Consider the following 21,592-nt stretch of genomic DNA (forward strand, 5'->3'; position numbering starts at 1 on the left):
TAGTAGATTACTGTTTACTCGCAACACTTGCAGAGACCGGAAAAGCAGCTGCTTAGCTCCGCCTGCCCTCTCCGGCAGACCAACCGCTGCGACTTTTTCCGCAAATGTTGCCACAGACACCCAGTCTGTAACAATGCAAATGCAAAGGCTTTCATCAGTGGGCCAAATATAGGGTCAATCACCATTTTGTTACCTCATTCGGCGCTAGATAGTGACTTAACAGACATTTATTTAAATGAAAATCTTTGAGATTATATCTTTAACTAAGCTGACCTTAGCTCCTCACATGTGGGTAAAAGTTAACAAATCTGCTAATCACTTCCTCTTTAAGCAAACTGCTGGTACTTGCTGAATTAATTTGGCCTTGCAATTTAATGTTGTGTTGCCTTTTACACTGTGGCAATTTGTAAATGTCATCTGAATTTTTCTGTTTAAAATCATAATGTTTCTCATAGATTTAAATAGCGCTGGAGTTGGAAGTTAAAGTTTCTCTTGTCACTGGGAGTTAGGGCAAAAGCTGGCTCACTTATCCACTAGATGGCAGTGGTGTTTTTGCCTGTTTTATGAACAGGAAAATGTACAGTATGATAGCTTGGCTCCACACCTGCCCTGCTGGAGATGCATTCACTCTATTTCACATTAGACACAGTTCAACATGGGCTCCTTCAATTTCATGCTGCCCCTCTGATTTCGGCCACTTGAAAGAGACCAATATTTCTCAAAGATGGGACGCAGTAAGCTGCACCCTAATAAAGATCATACATTAGTGGGTGCTCCAAAGTCCCCACCATGCTGTACTCATTTGTATGGTTCTGCAGTGATGATCCAAACCATATGAGGAGCTAAGTGGATCTGCAGAGTCCCAGTGAAGAGGCAGGCCACCCACAGCCGCTGCTCACTGCTCTCTTTTTCGTCTTCCCTCCCCTCCTAGGTCAGGCGGCATTCCTTCGGTCTCCTGGGGATCTCTGCTGAAGAAGGGAACATCATTCACAAAGACACAGATACTACAGCATATGCTACCTTCATTTCCCCCCCGACGATCAAAAGGGAACATAAAATAAAAACGGTGACAGACAGATGGGGCGGCTCATTACTTTGGCATTAGTGCATACCTCTCAGTGTCAGAGGGTGAATGAGTGCAGGGAGAGAGAAGAGCCGTGCAGATGTTCTCATCAAACATGATGAAAATGCAGATTAACCTCTAATCACCTCTGGTGAGAGCTGTTTCAGGATTGGATGGCGTTAAACAAACATGGCTGTTCCTCTCATCAACAGGTAATGTGTACAGTGTTTTGGGTCTTGTGTTCTGTGGCTGTCTGCGTTGAGGGGGCAGATATGAATGTTCTTGATAAGCTCCAACACAGTCATGGTTTTTTGAACTTGATATATCGCTCAAGGGCAGATTGCTTTCTCTCCCACACCTCCCCCTGCTCTCACCGCAGCTGTAGAGTGAAATATTAGCATTCATTGATAAACTCAATCCATCAACAAAATGAGGTATGACACGTTGGAGTGGAAAATGACCTCATTTATTCAAAGGCTGTTATTATGCATATTTTAGGCTCTTGATATTTTTTTGTTTCAGCATAATATAGCCTGAAGCCTCTTTCAGAATAACCTTAGAAGTTACTGTAACCTTTTTCTTGTGGTGGTCCTGACTTTCTTTACATTGACACTACAAAGAGGCAACATGTGGGGTCAGTGATGGCTCACGGCACTTCAAAAGATTATTTTTAAATGAAATTATGAGATAAGAATTGAATATGTATTTTCTATAGACCACTTCCTCATCTAAAACCACATAAATCAAGTATAAAAAATACCATCAAAGAGTTATAACATAAGGAATAAATACCTCTGAGCTAACAGCAAAGAGGGAGATGAGGCAGTACAAGACAAGTAGGGAAAACTAAAGACTGCTGTCTCTTCTTAGGTCACATTTAGTCGTTATTATGCAATAACGTATTTTCCCCCAAAAAACCCAACATCTCATTTAATTTATTGCTTTTTTTTATAAAGTTACTTTTTTTTTTTTTTGTTCAATATTTTAAAAAAAAACCCATCTTGAACCCTCTCTCAATCTTTTTCTGGACTTAATGACCCTTTAATGAGTCTAATATTGTTGGTGTGAAAATGTTTTGTGAGGTCATATAAGTGCCCAGCGTCTGGCGCTGCAGGGCATGGATCATTTCCCGACTCTGGAAATTGAGTCAGAGTCAAACTGTGTCCTGCCCTGGCTTATTACTGGCTGAGAGGATCGCCCATCCCAGCAGCATAATTCCATCTGGGCTAAATATTTATACAGAGGGGGAACGACATCACTTATCCACAACACATTCATTCACATAAGGGAGAGGGCTACGTCCAGAGTAGAGTCAGAGGGATCCGGAGCAACATCACTTCTTCTTTTTGCTTCGACAAACTTGCGACACAATGAGCTTCTTCGTCTCCTTTTTGTGTTTTGTTCTCTCTTTTTGTCAGATTGGGAGGAATCCTGCCAGCGGTGAGTGGACTCTTTTTTTATCATTAGTATTTTAAGTAAATGGCATCAAGTTAATGTATGAGTACAGCTTCACTGTTGTCATATTTATGAGGTACTTTTTATTAGAATGTATATTCATTTATAGACTTTTTACCTCAGGCTTTACCAATATATATGACTCTGTTTTGAAAGAGTATGTTTTGAAGTTGTACTTGTGTTTTGCTATATCAGCACTTTATAAGAGAAGAAATACTTCAGTTGTATAATTTATTCTGTGGATATTGACTAGAAGAAGTCAAATGTACTATCATTCATTAAGATTTAATACACTTATTTTTCTAATAAATTAATAATATACTTTATATAAGTTTTTATATGTAGGTGTACATATCTGTATAAAGTTTAATATATATTTATGCTCCTCTCTCCAGCTGGGATGTGCTGGCTGCAGCAGAGTCAGGACCAGAGGTGCGACATGGTGCTGATGAGAGGGGTGACCAGAGAGGAGTGCTGTGCCGGGGGCCGCCTGGACACGGCCTGGTCCAACACCAGCCTGCCCATGAATGAGGTCAGCCTGCTGGGCTTCCTCGGAATCGTCTCCTGTAAACCATGCAAAGGTAAACAAACAAAACCACTGAAGAAGTAATTTGCTGGATCTGCCCAGTAGAAGGAACCAGTTGCTTTTGTTTATCACTGTGGGGTGTAGTGTTAGTCATTGCATAGAAACCAGAAAGCAACTTTAAAAGCACTTTTAAGTTCTCAACAGACCCACTGTGAAGAAACGCTTAAGACATATTTTACTGGACTCCAGTAAAAGTCAGCGCCAATGTTATGTCAGAGGTAGTTTAAAGGTAAGTACTCAAGAGTTCTAATCACTGCTTAGATATCATCTGCACTAAAAACAATACATCCAAATCGACCAAACAGAAATTGGCATTTCATAACACAAAATCCCTCTTGTGTGCGTCTGCGAAGAGTTAGTGAAAGTTAATTTAAACCATGTTATTTGTGAATCGACACAATGCGTTCCCGGTGCAAGCTCCGTAACAGAATGCAGACGTGGACCGAGCAGAGGCATTCCTCTTAACTCCACCCAGCTGTCTCGAGACGCTTGTTCCCGAGGTTCATTCAGGTTCACTTGCAGATAAATTCTGTTTTTATTAGCCACACTTGCACAATGTCATCACGGGCCAAAGTTGCGAACGTCTCCAAGTCCAGTTAAAATCCAGCTACGAGCATTTATAGAAAAACACGCCCAAACACGGCTCAAATTTTTTTATGACACATGGGTGAGAGAATCAGAGATGTGGTTTGTATTTAGATAAACTTCATATGAGCAGAGGGACCACAGTCAAAGGATGCCTACAGCTTTGTAAAAGATGACTCTAGCTAAAATGTAAACAACTATCACTTCCAAATAATGAAGTTGGTACAACCAGACCCTCCTTCCCCTTCCTCTCTCTCATTATATGTGCACTTTGTCTGAAGCTAGTTAAAAAGGAGCCCTGCTTGCCTCCATGATCAAAATAAGAAAACACATTCCTGCAGGCTGGAATAAACGCCTGCCACATGCCCGGATGTCTGGGACTCATAATGCAAGCAACACTTTCTTGATCATTTCGGAAGAAAACTTTAGTATCATAAATGTCACATCAATGAAAGTTTAACGGCTGCTTCAGGAAATGTGTCCACAACAGGAGACAGATGGATAACAACCAAAAGTTGGACCAGGAGAGACAGAACAAAACAGGATATTGAAGTGGTGGTAGAGACAGGAAATAAGAAATAAGTTCGTCATTGTTTGCAGAATTCTCAGGACTCTGAGCTGATCATCTCCAAAGACTGAAAACAGTCCTCGGAGGAGACCTGTGTGCATTGTCTAATGTTGCCTCTGTGCTGTGTAGGATCACAGTTCATCCTGTGCTTTGACACGGCAGGGTGTCGGAGGAGCCCGGGGCTTCCTCATTTCTCAGCCAGTAAACTTCCCTGACAGTTATTTGAACTCCATCTACCTCAGAGCCCCTCCGTCCCTCTGCAGGAGCTTAGCCCAGTCTGTGTGCAGCCGTACACATAGATCTGTTATGAAAACACGCCAGCCTCACATTCCACCCGGCGAGACACCCCTGTGTGTAATGGTCAATAAAGAGATGTGATTATTGTAAATATTTTGCAAGGTGAAAATTGTGTTATGGTCTGGGAAAACCCCAGATCTCATGCTTGTTTTGTACGGAGATGCCTGTGGATCACCTGATGTCTGCTGCTTTGTTAATACAGTAACAGTACACGCACATATAAAACCACTGGCTGTGCTTTTGCAGAGACGTGCGAGGGAGTCAAATGCAGTCTTGGGAAGGTTTGCAAAATGAAGACGGGAAGGCCTCAGTGTGTGTGCTCTCCAGACTGCTCTCACATTACCCCGAAGCATGCTGTGTGCGGCAGCGATGGGAAGTCATATAAGGATGAGTGTACTCTTCTGATGGCCCGCTGCATGGGACACCCAGACCTGGAGGTCATGTACCAAGGAGACTGCAAGAGTGAGCAACATTGATCTAGTTTATGCTGTCTCCTAGCTTAAAAAGCACAATGTAACTTTTTTTGCCTCTCACCTTCCAGAGTCGTGCTCCAATGTGGTGTGTCCAGGTACCCACACCTGTGTGACTGACCAGACAAACAGCGCCCACTGTGTCATGTGCCGCACGACTCCTTGCCCAATACCCATGCCGTCTGAGCAGCCGATCTGCGGCAATGACAACATCACTTACCCCAGCGCCTGCCACCTCCGCCGGGCCACCTGCTTCCTCGGCCGCTCCATAGGAGTCCGCCACTACGGCCATTGCAGCAGTAAGGCCGTTCTTTTCTTTCACTACCGCACTTTTCTGCATTCATCTATAAAACAATGATTTGACTTTTGACTTTTGTGCAGATCCCCCTCGGAAAGCCCACGAGTTGGAAGGCAGAGAGGAAAACGCAGTCTAGATGGACATCTCCTCAACAGACAAGTTGGTCGACAAACATTTCCAAGTGCCACACCACTAGCTTCCCATGATGACCTCTTTTTTTGACGATATCTCCCCCTTCCCTTTGTACACAGACAATACATTTAATATAAATGTCCTCTGTTGGAAGACTGATAAAAGAGCTTCAAAAACCTGCAAGCAATTTGCATTGATCTTGTGTAAGTTTGGAAAGTACAGGCAGATAAACACTTGTCTGTCGTGAGCTCTTTGGGAGATGTGTGCATATTGTAAATAGAATACCACTACTATTTATTGGAGAAGGTATCAAACTCTATTTATGTTTTTATCCTAGTAACAAATTCATATATCCTTGGGAAAGCTGATGGAACAAAATGTATTTATTGTGTATTGTTTATTGTGTATGTACTAAAGTGGCCACTGGCATTGGCGTATTACAACCTTTTTTACACTTTGTACAGTCAGCATTCCCCACAAACGTGCAGTTTTCCCTCGTAAGCTGTTGGAAAGCGATGCTTAATTGTTATGGAAAGTCGGAACCACTTCACAGTCTGCCAGTGCGGTTTCAGCTCGCCGCAAACAATAGCAGGACAGTTGTACTGTAGGTACGCTAACTTTTGTGTGGAGGTGAGTAAGGGGTTCAGCCTAAACAAACCTGTATAGTCTAAACATGTTTACTCTGGATGCTGATCCAAACTCTCGGCCACCCGCTGGCCGCCATAAATAAGAGTTTGGTTGTGTTTTTAGGATCCTTAGAAGAGTGTTGGTACGACCCAAAGCCCTACAATACCTCCTCTGCTTTTCTGAATGCATTCTGTAGTTCATTCTGTTGCTGTTTGCTGCTTTGATTTGATTGAATTTATTTCTAGACGGACTAATGTCATTTGCGATGTCTGAAAGAAAAATGAAATTAGTCTGAGAATTTGCCAGATGAACATCAGATGATCAAATCTTTCAACTCAAAGCAGATAAATAATCCTCCTCCTGTAAATAACAGCCTCATGTGTACCTACCTGTGTACCTACTGTGAAATTTGAATGATAAATGCATCAACATATTTTTGTATTTTTGTACTGCCATTTCAAAACGACATAAAGTTTAACATTTGTCACAGCCGTGTCCTCTTTCTTACGACTTCTCAAACAAGAACGTGGCCACCGCACACACTCTGCATTCTTGCTTTTCTTATTTATTTTATTTTCTATTGTCTGCTTTGTGTTATAATAGATAACAATACACACTCTACTCTACAGCTGAAACTGTGTCTGACAGGCATTCTATAATATTTACTTTTTTTCCAACCATGTCAGCCTTACTCATCGCCACGTTCAGCCAAATGAGATCATTCTTGCACCCTAAAGGGAGCTGGACAGTTTCCCTGTCGTGCTGGGGTTGACTTGGGTGGGTCAAGCGCGCAGTTTGTGCGTGCGACGGTTAGACCTCCTCTCCTGTGCGTGCGGCGTCTTGAGTTGCCTCTCCGACAGGCCTCTCAAGACATCATGTGTGAGGCGACGGACAATCAAATCCAGGCTGGGTGGCTTTTTATCCTCTGTCTCCTCAGGGATATCCCCCTGCTCTAGATTAGGTGGGAGGGGTCAGGGGGATGGAGGGCGAAGGAACGAGGGAGTGAATGTTTCAAAGTGCTCAGGCCTGGGTACTGACTCACTCTCCTGTGTAAAGTACCTCCCTTGTTTTTCTGTCTTTTCTCTCTCACTCCTCTGAGTCCTGCGCTCCGCCATGCAGCAGCATCTGGTTCGACTTTAGGGAGATGTTTATATTCCTGTCCAAGTACCCTTTTATTACACTGGGAATGGAATTAGATGTTTTGTTAGTTTGAATCGGGCAAATAACAATGCCACTGAGGGGCTGTTGTGCCCACGCATTAAAACACACAATATTATCCTTTTCAGGGATGTGTCTTTAAATGGTATCTGAGTGTTTTTGTGTGAAATCTCACATGACTGATTCATCCAAGGCACCACAAACGTATCGGTCAGATCTTGTCATCAGGCATGCAGACATGACCTCAGTGTGGCACCTGGACTTGTCCCAACAGAGGAAGACTTCTAATGACGCCCCATGTGCCTGTTTAAGATAAGAACATATTATATTCCAGCTAAACTTTAACAGCCCATTATACACTTTATTAGATAAGAAATGAGTAGAAAATATAATATCAAAGCCAATTATACTCATACGTTTATGAGTCATTTATAAATTCTTCCATGACCCACACAATAAACTCACCAAACCAGTGTTTCTCGCCATAGTTTAAAGAGTGGTAGCCCCACAGGAATGTGCAGTGAACACTCACTAAAATCCAGCGTTTGCGGTGCATATTTCCAAAAGGCTCTGGACTACACACATGAAAAATAAGTCGAGGCAGCACTTGTGATACATGTACCTGGAAAAACCATTTCTGATTGATACAAGACAAATGAATCCCATTTGCTGTTGTCATTATGACTGTGTAATCCCTTCACCAGGAACAACCTGTAAATCATCACCGCGCAGCCCTGTGAATAATGTCGGATATGATGCGCGTGTCACACCAGTGGTGGTACCGACATAACCACAGAGTAAACCTATGAGCCATTTCAGAGTTATTCTAATTACACTCGACATGAAACCTCAGGAATTCTCTGCCCACTTTGCTCCATTTAGTCTCTTTTTTCTGCGTGTTTTGGTCTGTGGTGGGTCAGCCTCGCTTCCATAGAAACACAGCTTTGCGTGTGTGTGTGTGTGTGTGTTTGTCTGTATGCGTGAGTGCGTGGGTGTGATTATAGGTGCATCCATCCTGCTTGAGCTCACCTGTTATGAGCAGGGGATCAGTCACACTCATTACATCACAACCCCTGGATGAGTTGTTTATACCCCGACAAACACATGGAGCTGTAACGCGACGCCCACACATGACATTTCATGGATGCGTAATCATCCTGCTCTGATATGTCAAGCCTCTTTCTCAACGACGTCCACATGGTATCATTTCCGCCAAGTTGCTGTACTACTTCCAGTAAGTTAACAGCCAACATTTAGATCTGAAATGATGTTGTGATGAGAGCCGGCGCTGAAGACCACCCACTCTCTGGATCTCGCCACTGGATTGTAAACAGCTCAGTCCCACAGCTGAAACTAATAGATATCAGATCTATCACTCCATCACAATGTGTGCCTCAGACATGATTTCCCAGACCTGCTTTGTTACATGTGCCTGATATTTCACTTTTGACAACTGACAATTTACTGACACAACAGGCCACACTACAGTCTTATAGTTTATACTGCTTTAGATGTCGTTTTATGAATTTCTCCGAAATACCTTTTACGATCTCTGATTTGAGGTCATGTATATTTTATAGGGGTATAATATACAGTTTTAAGACACAATGGAGAGAAGAAAAAAAGAAAAATCATTAAGGAAATATTCAAAAGTGAAATCTTGCCCCCTCGTTTACAACACAAATCATCACTTCATGCTTCATGAGTCCACCAGCTGTACTTGTCAACAAAACGAGTGATTTATTTGCGCAGAGAAACTTTGCAACGAAGTAAGATTTCTCTCTTTGAGCAACAACAGAAAACCCAGACCAAGTCTCTACTGCTGTGTTTGTCCGTTTTTGGTGATGATCAGAACATCAACAACACATCAGCAGAATGAGGAAGTTGTGCAAGTGCTAATTGTCCCCAATTATTCTTGGAGAATTGTTTCACTTCCTTGTCAGGACCTCTGGGACGGCGTCTCCTCTGGCTCTGTGTGTGGTCTGTCCTGCATGTACAGTCTAACAGGGGAACAATGTGCTGGGAATACACCTACATATAGTTCCTGTGAGTTGTGTGTGAAACAAAACAGGAATTGTTAACTGAGCTAAAATCACTCGGTTATGGTATTTAATAAACATTTAGGTGCTCTCTGGGACGTCTCTGGAGTTTGTAAGTGTGTGGAAACATGTGTGCCTGAGGCAATTTAAAATCATAGTCTTCCCAGCCTTGGCACTGACAAGGTTATTGAATTAACTTTGGTTTGAGTTCGCAAAAAAGTCGATGAAGTGTGATAATTTGGCCTCACTTAGGTCCTAGCTTGTTTGCGTCCAATTTTGCAATTTGAGGCTTGGAAACTTACCAGGCCATGACCATAATTTCACATCAGCCTTTCAGGTGCTTAGAAATAATACAGACATACCTTTCTTTTATAAGCCTTGGCCTCAATACCTACATGTTTATAATGGAAAGTTGGTTGAACAGTTAATTTGCTGCGTAGCATAACAGTATGCCATGCTAATTCAGCAAAAAGAGAATGGGGAAAATGCCTCGGTTTGGATTTCATTCAATTTTGCCCTCTCATTATCACCAGCGTCTTTTAGCTTAGCGGCAACAATAGCCAGCAGGACACCTTATTAAATCATCTGTTTGGAGATTCTTGAAGTAGGACGGTGTACCGTGAATGAACTCAGGAGGCCCATGTGGTAGCTATTCCCCCAGACTACGGACCTGCACATCAAGTAAACAGACTGATGGTCATTTGAGGATTAGAGGGGCAACATGCTGATGGATTGTTGAGGCTACAAGACATGCAAATGTTTGAGCATATACATAAACATACGCACACTCACACATAATGTTTATGCATGCAAAATGTTGAAAATGCATAATGCTTGTCAGACACTCTGGAAACCCGCACTCACACAGAAGGACTGAGAACATATGCTCGCCCACACTCTCACATACACAAACACACATGAACACACAGAGTTCATGCCAAAAACAATACTCTAGTTGGGAATATTCTAAACAGTCCTCCTCTCATACACTTTGTACTTGTCCTTTTTTTTGGTCCTCATTTCACACTACCCACCTGCGGGGGAATTTCTTGTTGAATAAAAATTCTTGTCTCCTGTGAAGGCTTGTGGTCAGTGTAGCTATTTAGGATGGGCTGGGTAGAACAGATCACATGTTATCTTTTCTGTCTTGTGCTTAACATTCTAGTGTTTTCTCTGACAGTTCACTACATTGCATCATTCAGTTTTGTGTCTGTTTAGAGTGTTATTACATTATCACACATCACTTTAGCCATCCACTAACATTTAACATTACATTTACAGAGAATGGCTATTCCTTAACAAGACAAGTCAGCCATGCTAGCAGCTCTCCAAAGCTAGTCACCCAAGTACTTTGCTCTAAGTCATAATTTTAACATGCTAACTTGCTCACAATGACAATGCTGATGCTAGTGTTTAGCAAGTATAGTGTTTGCCCTGTTAACCATCTTAGTTTGTCTTGTTAGCATACTAACATTTGCTAAATAAATGTAACATACAGCTGACTGCTACATAAGCTTAACATGCTAATTTGTAATAACAATGTAATGCTAGTGTTTAGCAAGTATAATGTTTGTCCTGTTCACTATCTTAGTTTGTCTTGTTAGCATGCTAACATTTGGTAAATAACAATCTACAGCTGATGGCTACATTGTAATTTTAACATGCTAACCTTGCTGACAATGACAATGTTTATGCTAGTGTATAGCATGTATAATGCTTGTGTTGTTCAGCATCTTAGTTTAATTGTTTTGTTAGCATGCTAACATAAGACTAATCATAAAATACAGCTGAGACCAATGGAAATGTCATTTCCAAGTTATTTGGTGATAAACCAAAGTAATGGAAACATTTTGGCCTGTTAATGGTTTGATTGTGAAACAAATTTCACAATCAAACTACAAGTTGTTTCTAGGTAAATTCATCTAGTGGCCTAGTTGCATTGTTATACCGATACTTTCAGCCCTAAAACCACACTCCTATTGATGTTAAACAAGAGTTAACACAATAACAAGACAAATAACAAAACTACTAATTGATAGTGTTTAAAGTATTTAAACAGTTAAACAATACTATTTTAAACTAGTTGCACTGTACATGATACACATCTCATGAAGCAATGAAAGCAGTGACCACAAACACTCCACCACAACAGAGGCTTAAGTAACTAATTTTTCACATATGTTCCTCTACATCTATATTATTTTAGCTGCTGGCTGATGTAATCTGAAACAGTTATGTACCAATGTAGTACTGAGGGACTTACTGGAACAAAAGCGGAGCAGAAAAACACTGTCCAGAAAAGAAGGGATACCTGCTGGGATTCATGTGAGGGCATGTTAGGTTTATTATTTTAAAGACAGCTTTGTCCGTCACCAATATTGACCTTTACAGCCTTCTTGCCATTTGTCCAGGGATCTTACAGTATGTGTATGCACGTATGTGTGTGTGTCTGATGCACAGCCCTTGTGACATATGGCCACAGACACAGTGTGTCTGGAGGGAGGGAGAGTCTTCGGTGGGTGGGACTGAAAACAAGTGACGCATGACTAAGAGGCCCAGGAAGTTCCAGCAGGCGGCTGTTATTGCTGAGTGTGTGTGTGTGTGTGTGTGTGTGTGTGTGTGTGTAGTAGGTCTATGTGTGTGTGTTTACGTGTGTCTGTGTGAAAGTGTGATTCGGGGGGCCAGAGGGACTGTGTGGACTGTGGGGCAATCCCGGCTGGAGTGTCTGGGAAAACTCTATGGAGTGACAAAAGCGGCAGTGTCCATTGCAGCATATCTGTCTGCTGCCTTGGCGGCAACACTTGCCTCTTAGAGTGCAAAATAAATTGAATTGAATCAAAGAGCGAGAAATAAAAATTCAATCTATGTTATTAATAAGTTGTGTAAGTCATTGTATGTGCAGGTGTGCACTCTAAAAGCTGCTTAATTATAGTAGCAGGAAGAAATACAATTAGTTATTATAGCCTTTTTGTGTCTTTTACATCATGTATCCAGTGTTTTAATGTGCATCACAGAAAGGAAGAGGATTGCAGTGTACTTCAAAACAATACGTTTTTTGTTGACCATATTCCAGATCTAGATTAGAGTAGTGACCTAAAACTACAAGGTCCATCTGTCTGGCAGTTGTTTTCTGCTTCTCACATGACCTGTCTCTGACCCAAAGTCACTCACTTCCCAGATTGCATTGCTACATTGAGCATTCGACTGGGATGGCGGTGACACACTGGGCGCAGAGAGACAACAATAGCTTACCTCAGCCAGGCAGACATAGCAAACCTCAGTGCTATCAGACCCTCTCTAATCTCAGTCCATGGGACAGCCGTGTCTCCCCTGCTCCCACATGGCAGGATCAGACACAATGCCCGCCTACAGAGGACATTGGGCCCTAAATAGGTTACACTGTGAGCTTTGCTGTTGGGAAACATCCAGTCTTGTTATAACTAATCATATCTACATTTTGCGTGCAACAATTTTGAAATAAAGCCATTGTTACACTGAAATTTTGCAGTTGTTTTACTGTTAGGCCATAGAACATGTATCAGTGTATTTTTCTGTGTAACACTTGAATGAAGTGTAAGTTGAATTTTTAACAGTGGATACACTGTGGATACCTGGTTTAACAGAAAAATGTATTGCATTAAAAAGTATTTCACTAAGAACTACTTAGAAACAAGTTGCATCGAAGGCTACTTTCCTCAGCAGCATCCAAGTGAACATTTGTAAATAAGAATCAGGCCAGACAGCATGAGCGATGTGATTGGCTGATGGGAAGTCGCATGGGAACTCCTATTCAACATTTTGTGCCAAGCAAAAGAGATACTCTAGACTTGTGTGACATGTTTATAGCTGTCAATCTGCAGTATGGTAATCACATTAAGAATACTTGTCAAAAAACATTGATGAAATTTAAATTTACAACTAAAACAGACCTGAAAACAAAATAAAATCAATCATTTCCCCCTCCAATTCTTATATAACTGAGGGGTCTCTGAGACTTTCACGGCTATCTCAGGGCCGCCTGATAGCCGCCAGCAAGAACTTGGCTGTGTTCAAATCAAACTAGACAATATCTTTCCCATGTGTGAGGCTTCTTATTTACTGTTTTATGTCTCAGATTTGACACTTGATAAAATGGTTCCAACAACTTATGTCAAATGATCAAGGACAAAATACAAATCCACCTTTGACAAGAAGCGTTGCTCAAAAACAGATGCTTCACAACTTTTAAATGCTTAACGATTGTTGGGCCCAAGAGGTGGTTGACAGGAATCCAATGGAAAAGTAACATGTCAAAATAAATACACACCAATGCCAGATTGTAAAAACACATCTCTGGTTTTCATGTGAACAGGGAGATCAGGGGGCCCTAAACCTGCGGGGATAAGGCATGAGTCCAGTGGAGACAAAGTGTGGCGTTACATGATACAGATTTGTTAGGTGACACCACATGAACTAGTCTAAACTTCTCCTAGGTTCATGCATTGGAATGTGAGAATAATTTAAATACACCATAACCCCATTTTCCCTATATAACCTGACCGACGATCTCATTTACTTACCGAAAGCCCATTGTGTCCTCAGTCTCTGGCTACAATATAAAACTCTTGAACAATTTAGGCACAAAAGCACCACCATGTGGCAAGATTTTATATAACATCACATAACTGTGGTGGTTGTCAAATGTAGATAAATTAAAAATTCAGATCTTTAAAATAGGATTTGTGCTTTTCTGTTGTATGATTCTTTGTGTTTACACCTGTTGTGAAACCATTAATTCAATACAATACATTTAACAGTTTCAAATGTATCTTGAATTCTATAATAACCTATATGTCATCTATTCAGCAATGTTCCACTTTATCACTTTCTCTAAAAGTAACAAGCCAAACTAAGATGGTGAACAGGGCAAACATTATACTTGAAAGTCGACATTATCATTATTCGAGCACTACATTTATATATAATTCGAGATTCAGTGCAGTCATTTCAATCACATGGTCGTCGTATTTTCTAGGAGGTAAACTTTGACCTCTCCGGGGCACCGTAGTCTCTCCCCCTCTCTACCTGTTTAGTGGCTAAAGATGGCTGAAGCTCCTCCATGGCCCAGCCGGTTCTTCTGTCACAGATGCTCGGCAGAGATTAGCCCTCGGCTGCCTGTAAGTACCAAAGACAGAAAGTAAAGATATGGACGGTTGTACATATGAAAAACATTGTAGTGTTGGTGTTATTTTAGTAGAAATGGTTTTATCAACCGAGCCAACAGTTAGCATGCTAACAGTATTAGCTGCTGCTGCGAGGTCCCGTTTATCTCGCTAACGCTAACCAGTGTTAGTTATCTTGTTATCTAAGTGGTGGATCCGTAAGCATACAAGCACAAACTGCTTAGTCATTACACACAAAATGGTGCTACATTTACTGCACAATCTTTAGCCACGTTTTAAGAGATAATTTGTTGGTTACTGTTGGTTGAGAGGCACATTAGCCTGTTAGCTGTATAGACTAGTTTACTGCAGCACCGTGATCGCATCTAAATATCGTCTTCATATGTTTCTTTTATCAACGAGACACTAATTACGTGAGTCTACCTTAAGGTTTTTGTGTACAAGATTGTTAAGCACTCCTGTGAATGATCCAGCAGGCACAATGCCTACACGTCCTTTTCTTGTTTTGCCATTCAGAGGTGAAAACAGTGACATGCCTATCACAGGCTGGAATGATCTGTCATAGGACTGTTAATGTTCCCTTCACAATGTGAAAGATCAGCTATAGGTTTCTGTACGTTGCTGGTAATGGCTTGTGGTCGCATTAAACAGTTGTACAACTATTATTTTAGTCTTTAGCATAGCGTCTGTTGTAGTGTAAATGTGACTTTATTTAGTCTTTAAAACCATCTAAAATACAGCTTGAATACATATTGTGCCTCTCAAATTCAGGGTGTAGGGACTGAGAAAAACATTAATATACACAAAGTGTATATATTTTGTGAGTGTATGTGTGTGTTTTGGCTGTTTGCTGTAAGGTTTCTGACAACCTGGAAGAAGAGCTGGTGTAATGGTGAGCCATCAGGATATATACGGTGGTATCCATTACTTGCAGGCTTTTCCTAAATCTACCATCCGTTATCTATACCGCTTATCCTGTTCAGGGTTGTGGGTAGGAGCCTATCGGGCGAGAGGCAGGGTACACCCTGGACTGGTCACAGGGCTGACAACCTTTCACGCTCACACCCACACCTATGGGCAATTTAGAGTCACCAATTAACCTAACAAGCATTTTTTTGGAGTGTGGGAGAAGGCCGGAGTACCTAGCTACACGCATGCATGGGTAGAACATGCAAACGCCACACATAATGCCCTACTTTGTCCGAACCGGGGTTTGAACTAGGGACCTTCTTCCTGTGAGGCAACAGCACTAACCACTGCACCACCATGCAGCTCCTTTTCCTAAATATGTCTACAAATATAGATCTCTGAAGATGGAGGGAAAAAGACCCAGTTGATCCTCTTAGCTGTCCTCAGTGTTTGCTAAAGGGGCTTAAAGACAAATACAGTTCACATACCAGATCGTGGCACAGCTTGACAGGACTCTTTTAACAGTGTCCTAAGAGAGGTTAATGGGATGGGTCGGAAAGGCTTCTGACCTCCGTCCTATCTGCAACATTTTATTGAGCTGTCTTAGTTAAATTGGTGATAAAAATTAAGTTTTATTATCACAGTAAATGCCATGACGTTTTTTTTAGCCTTTAGAGGTTACTATTTGGATTAGTTATTTCACTGCCTGGCCATGCAAGTACAGTTGTATTTGAGATATCTTACTTGCAGTTTACACTTGACACACACTGACACAATTATGGGCTGTTGCTGTAGTGTTTATGCAAGTTACAGAATGCCAATTGCTGCAGGTAAAACAGATAGTTGCTTGCTGTTGAACAAAATGTGCTGTTTTTTTAACCACTTTTGTTTGATTACAGGAGTACACATGTCCAAGATGTGAGTCAGGGTTTATCGAGGAACTGCTGGAGGAGAGAAGGTGTGTATAATAAAGTATCAAATGCAGTGCTTCTGAAAAAGGTAGCATCGGTTATGACTGTTTCTCCAGAATATAATTAAAAACCTGCACCTGACAAACTGAACATTATATTACAGTCTGCACACTCCAATCAACTTCATGTACATCTGTGTGTGTGGGGTATATTTAAAAAAGGCAACTTGTACACGAAAGTTAAGCACCCCGTTTAGCATCTGAAAGTAAATAGCGATGTAATGACTCATGATTCTGACCTCGCCTGGTCTCATTAGAGCAATATTCAGTATCATCTAGTGGAAAGAAGAAGCAATAGTCTGGTTTTAAAAATTCTACTAGCAAAACTTTATATTACAATAAAAACTGAGTAATTATTGAAACAAAGGTCAATACTTGGCGTCAGTATATGGATACAAAATGTGTTGCAACACAGTGCAGTCTCGATTCTTACCTTAGAGACTCGCACCATTTATTATATTTAAATGATTAAATTCCCTAGGTAGTCTTTGTATATAAGCGTGTACAAAGACAAAGAACATGACAGAAAAGTATGACATCACATGTGTTAGAAACGACTATGACACATTTTAACATCACTAATTTGAAACATAACTTTTTTACCTGTCTCCTGTTTAGTGCCGACAATGGCTCCATGTCGACCATCTCCAGCGGGCCCCAGAACCAGCAACCGTTTGAGGTTTCTAACGTTTTCTTTTCTTATACATCTCTGTCATCTCTCTGTCTCACTACACTGTTGCAAAGTATCATCAGATTTTCTAAAGTGTTGACATCCGGGCTTGTCCAGCAGTGGATGTGATGGAAGTCATCTTGATGTTTCCACTTCTGCTTTTGCTCTCTATAGCAATAACGCATGAAATGATTGGTCCATTTTCACTTTGCAAAGATGAGTAACAATCTAACAGTCTAACAATCTAAATAACACTGTGGCTGTGATGACACTGTTACTTAGTAAACGGGGAGGTCACTATGCCAGCCATCATTGCCATTGTGTGAAATTAGGCCTGACTGTCAACAGCATTAATAGTAACCGGTTTGTAGAGAACGCTTCACTGCTTTCCACCATCAAATTTCAGCTCTCTGTTTTTTCTGCTGCTCTCATCTTTTTCTCTTCTCCCAGAATGCGGACCAGCACATGTTTACATTCCCTTCGGGCTACGGTCAGTTCGCCCTGGGTGTCTTTGATGACCGCTTTGACTTTGGAGCTGGACTGGGAACAGAGGACAACCGGGAAGCAGAGAACAGGCGAGAAAGGGAAACGGCATCACGGCAGCGATATGGTGCCAGGCAACCGAGAAGTCGTCACGGTTCAAGACGACAAGCAGGGAGGCATGAGGGAGTTCCTACTTTAGAAGGGTAAGGAGTGCAGTTTGTGACCTGTGGGACTTAAGCTTATTCCAGGCTTCCTTTATAGTGGCACACTTTGACAGCCAGTTGAATTTCTTCATCATTAAATATGTGTAATAGCTTTATGTTCTCTTTTGTAGAATCATTCAGCAGCTAGTGAATGGAATAATTGCACCTACTGCAATGCCAAATATTGGTGTTGGACCCTGGTAAGTCCTGGTTACAGACATGTATTTAACCAGAAATGAAATCCTTACACAATGTGTTTGGTGTTTTCCTTCTAATGTCTTCTAATGTTTAATTATCTTTTTAAGGGGCGTTCTTCACTCTAATCCTATGGATTATGCTTGGGGTGCCAATGGACTAGATGCAATTATCACTCAGGTATTTTTAAGAAATCTCTGAAAACTCTGCTTATTCAGAGAGTATGTGTTGTATTTTTTGTTGTTGCTGTGTAAGAAAATAAGCAGTACATGCAGTACAAAGGTATTTAATTCAAAAACATAAAACCCCTTTTTTTCGTCTTCAGTTATTAAACCAGTTTGAGAACACGGGCCCTCCGCCTGCTGATAGGGACAAAATAAAAAGTCTTCCTACAGTGCACGTTACAGAAGAGCATGTTGGTAAGTATCTCTCTTTCTTTCCTTCCTTCTGATATCTTCTATATTTTAGTACAGGCACATAGTACAGTGCACACAGTATTTTCTTTCCAACAGATGGGTACATTCTGTTGCATGCAACTTCAGTTCTGAACATCATGAGAATATTTCAGCTGAAAGATCTTCTGGTGAACTTAAGCTCATAAACCAAGTGACCTCAAAGGCATAATTCTGTATAACAATGGTGGTGACACAGAGAACTCAAGCAGTGCACTACCTGATAATCAACGACAGGATATTTATTTTAATTGGTCATCTGACAATAAATAAACAGCACCTTCAGACATGCAAGTTCAGACATGTTTTTCATAAGAAATAGTAATGATAAAATTATGATAAACTTTATTTGTATGACATCTTTCATACAAAAATGTGAGTGCTTCACATGAAAATGAAAATAATGAATGTGTGCCATGGTGATAAGACGGTGGAAAGTAAAACCCAGTTGATGATAATAACAGTAAAAAAAATAAATATGAAGATGAAAATAAAATGCATGTAGTGCATTGCTTACAATAATAATAATAATAAAAACTTTATGTATAGCACTTTTCAAGACAAAGTGCTTTCCAGAAACAAGTTAAAAGAGACGGAGACAAATGTAGATAAAAACACAAAAAACACTAAATATAAGCATACAGCTTAACTAACTGTATAAAATTAACTGTTTAAAAGATGTTAAATATAACAAGCAAAAGGTAGTAAAATACAATAACACTGAAGTATGTGCACCAGAGCTCTAATAAAATCAGCTATCAGCTAAAAAGGCATGTTTGTAAAAATGTGTCTTAAGACAGGATTTAAAAGCAGGAACAGTGTCCGCAGAGCAAATACAAAGTGACTTGAATACAAAAGCTCGACCACCCTTTGACCGCAACCTCCTCTCTGATATGGTTAGCAGGCCTAATGCGGCTGATCTAAGAGGCCTTCTTGGGCAGTAATGCATTAAAAGCTCACTTATACACTCACCGGCCACTTCATTAGGTACACCTGAAATCTCTATGACAGCTTTTTTCTAAGCTGTCATAGAGGTGTTAACTCAATGATATTTCAGCGTCAAGGTCATAGCTGGTGGTGGGGCTGTACTGAGCTGCATTATATTCAGATTCTAATACTCTGGCCCCCTCATGTATGTAAATAGGGAGGACAAAAAAATTTAGACACATCTCAATGTAATTTAGTTCAGTACAACACCACCTTTAACTATGGCCTCAGTAATAAATATAATTAAATTTACACACTTCTGACTCTCAAGAAAACAAAAGTCAACACAAACTAAACTTCATAAAGCAGAATCCATGGCAGTGCTGTTGTATTGAACTGCTTTAGATTGTACAGGTGGACCTAATGAAGTGGCTGGTGAGTGTATATTCTGGTACCAAGCCATGTAACGCCTTGTAAGTGATGAGTAAAAATTTTAAATATTATGGAAAAAATAAAAAAAGTTAAGTCAAATTGATGCATGTAAAGCAATGTTAAAAACTGAATGACCCATCCCTATCCACCACTTTTATTATTATCCTAGTTACTTAACACACCCATCACACCACTTGGGGTTTTAGAGAGCTGGTGCAACTATAACTTTGCAGTAGCTAAAGAGACGTGAGATCAGTAGCATAGCATCCAACCCTATCTCTGAGAATAACACATTTATAATTAGTAATCTCATGTCTCAGTAAACCTTTCATCCAAAACCACTCGACAGATCATATTTAACTATTTTAACAACCCTCCAATTTTCAGCTTCAGGACTGGAATGCCCGGTGTGTAAGGAAGATTACAGCGTTGGAGAAAATGTGAGGCAGCTCCCATGCAATCATATGTTCCACAATGACTGCATAGTCCCCTGGCTGGAACAGGTAGGTAATTTATAGATTGATCATTTATTGTCTGAATCTGTAGCATGATGAGGTATCATCAGCCATGACACTTTAAAAGCTTCATATTTTCATCATTTTTTTTCTCCAGCATGACACGTGTCCAGTGTGCAGGAAAAGCTTGAGTGGACAGAACACAGCAACAAATCCTCCAGAACTATCAGGGATGAACTTTACCTCCTCCTCTTCCTCCTCCTCCTCCTCCTCTTCATCCACCCCTCAGTCCTCAAGTTCGACCAGCAATGAGAACTCCACTGATAACTCATAGAGAACCATTTGTCCTTATCACCCTGCGAGCTGTTTATAGCTCCTGGGCTGCTGTACTTCAGAGCGGTGACCTCCAGTCTCTCCCTGATGTCGGATTGGAGACCTGAGTGTATTTCGCCAGGAGCACTCAAGCCCGATTCAGGGGTAAGTGATACGTGAGGACAATGTATTTCTGCCCGTCCTGTTGCTCCCACCTTCATCAGGAATCTGAACAAAGGAAGGGCGGAGACCTGGGGTGCAGCTTCTATCAGGGAGGGTGTGGAGAGGCCCGGGGACTTCAAGAGGCTCGATCAGCCTGAACCACCTCATACAGGAAGAGAACACAAAGGAATCCAAAGGTAGAAGACTCGTGACAACAAGACAGTTGCTGTTCTTTTTAAAAAAAATCTCCAGACTCGTATGATTTAGGATGCTCCACTTTTTGCCAATGAAGCAAAAAGAAATGTACAGTTATTCCTTTTTTATAAGTAGCCTTCATATCTCACAGATAAAATGACCCAAAGTGCACTGTAGTGCACTTTTAAAGTGTGCACTTAAGTTACTTCATGGTTTGGAAGGACATTACATTCTATTCCTTTTGTTCTCAACGCAAAATTACAAGTTTATAGAATTATTTTATTGTCAAGTTCCACTTACAGCTGAAAGATTACCTGACAACACACAGGTACAATTTATAGCACTTGAAATTATGCGTCAAATTGCAGTAATTTGGTGCTGTTTGGTGAATGATGTGGATAAGCAGAACTTAATTAGACATATAAGGTTTTTTTTTATTTTATCTGCAAGCCCAATATGTGGATCAGCTTTTCACATAAAACAAAACTTAGAAACATTTCAGTGCATTTGTGCATTTTAACTTAAAGGTATATTAAGTATTTTCTAAAGTTGCCAGTTGAAAAAAATATTGATTTGAAGTATCATCGTGTCCAAAAATATGAACTGATATGAAAATAAAGATGTTTGGGTGCTACCACTCAAAATCCATGTAAAGACTTCTCTGTGTTTATTTTTATATATATACATGTTACTCTTCCACAGTCAAACAGAATGACAACTGTAACCTTGATCAAATTCATTTTAATTAAGGTCAACAACCATTTAGGGAAGGTCTGCTTCTCTTGCT

The 21,592-nt window shown here is 40.7% G+C and overlaps 2 protein-coding genes across 2 annotated transcripts; both read left to right on the forward strand.

Moving 5' to 3' along the window:
* Window positions 1–2,338: 2,338 nt before the first annotated feature.
* fstl3 (follistatin-like 3 (secreted glycoprotein)) lies at window positions 2,339–6,570 on the forward strand. Its single transcript, XM_069679707.1, has 5 exons — window positions 2,339–2,503; window positions 2,914–3,099; window positions 4,801–5,016; window positions 5,096–5,323; window positions 5,406–6,570. The coding sequence occupies exons 1-5, from the start codon at window positions 2,434–2,436 to the stop codon at window positions 5,456–5,458; spliced, it is 753 nt and encodes a 250-aa protein (XP_069535808.1). The 5' UTR covers window positions 2,339–2,433; the 3' UTR covers window positions 5,459–6,570.
* A 7,788-nt stretch (window positions 6,571–14,358) lies between these two features.
* LOC138606994 (E3 ubiquitin-protein ligase RNF126-like) lies at window positions 14,359–21,459 on the forward strand. The gene is made up of 9 exons (XM_069679508.1): window positions 14,359–14,434; window positions 16,249–16,307; window positions 16,938–16,998; window positions 17,440–17,675; window positions 17,807–17,875; window positions 17,981–18,050; window positions 18,196–18,289; window positions 20,069–20,184; window positions 20,294–21,459. Exons 1-9 carry the CDS (start codon window positions 14,360–14,362, stop codon window positions 20,468–20,470), a joined length of 957 nt encoding a protein of 318 aa, XP_069535609.1. The 5' UTR covers window position 14,359; the 3' UTR covers window positions 20,471–21,459.
* Window positions 21,460–21,592: the final 133 nt, after the last annotated feature.

This window comes from Semicossyphus pulcher, unplaced genomic scaffold (assembly GCF_022749685.1).
Source record: "Semicossyphus pulcher isolate SPU_LCO1_2020_fin unplaced genomic scaffold, fSemPul1.0.p SCAF_4, whole genome shotgun sequence".
In the NCBI taxonomy this organism is placed as follows: Eukaryota; Metazoa; Chordata; class Actinopteri; order Labriformes; family Labridae; genus Semicossyphus; species Semicossyphus pulcher.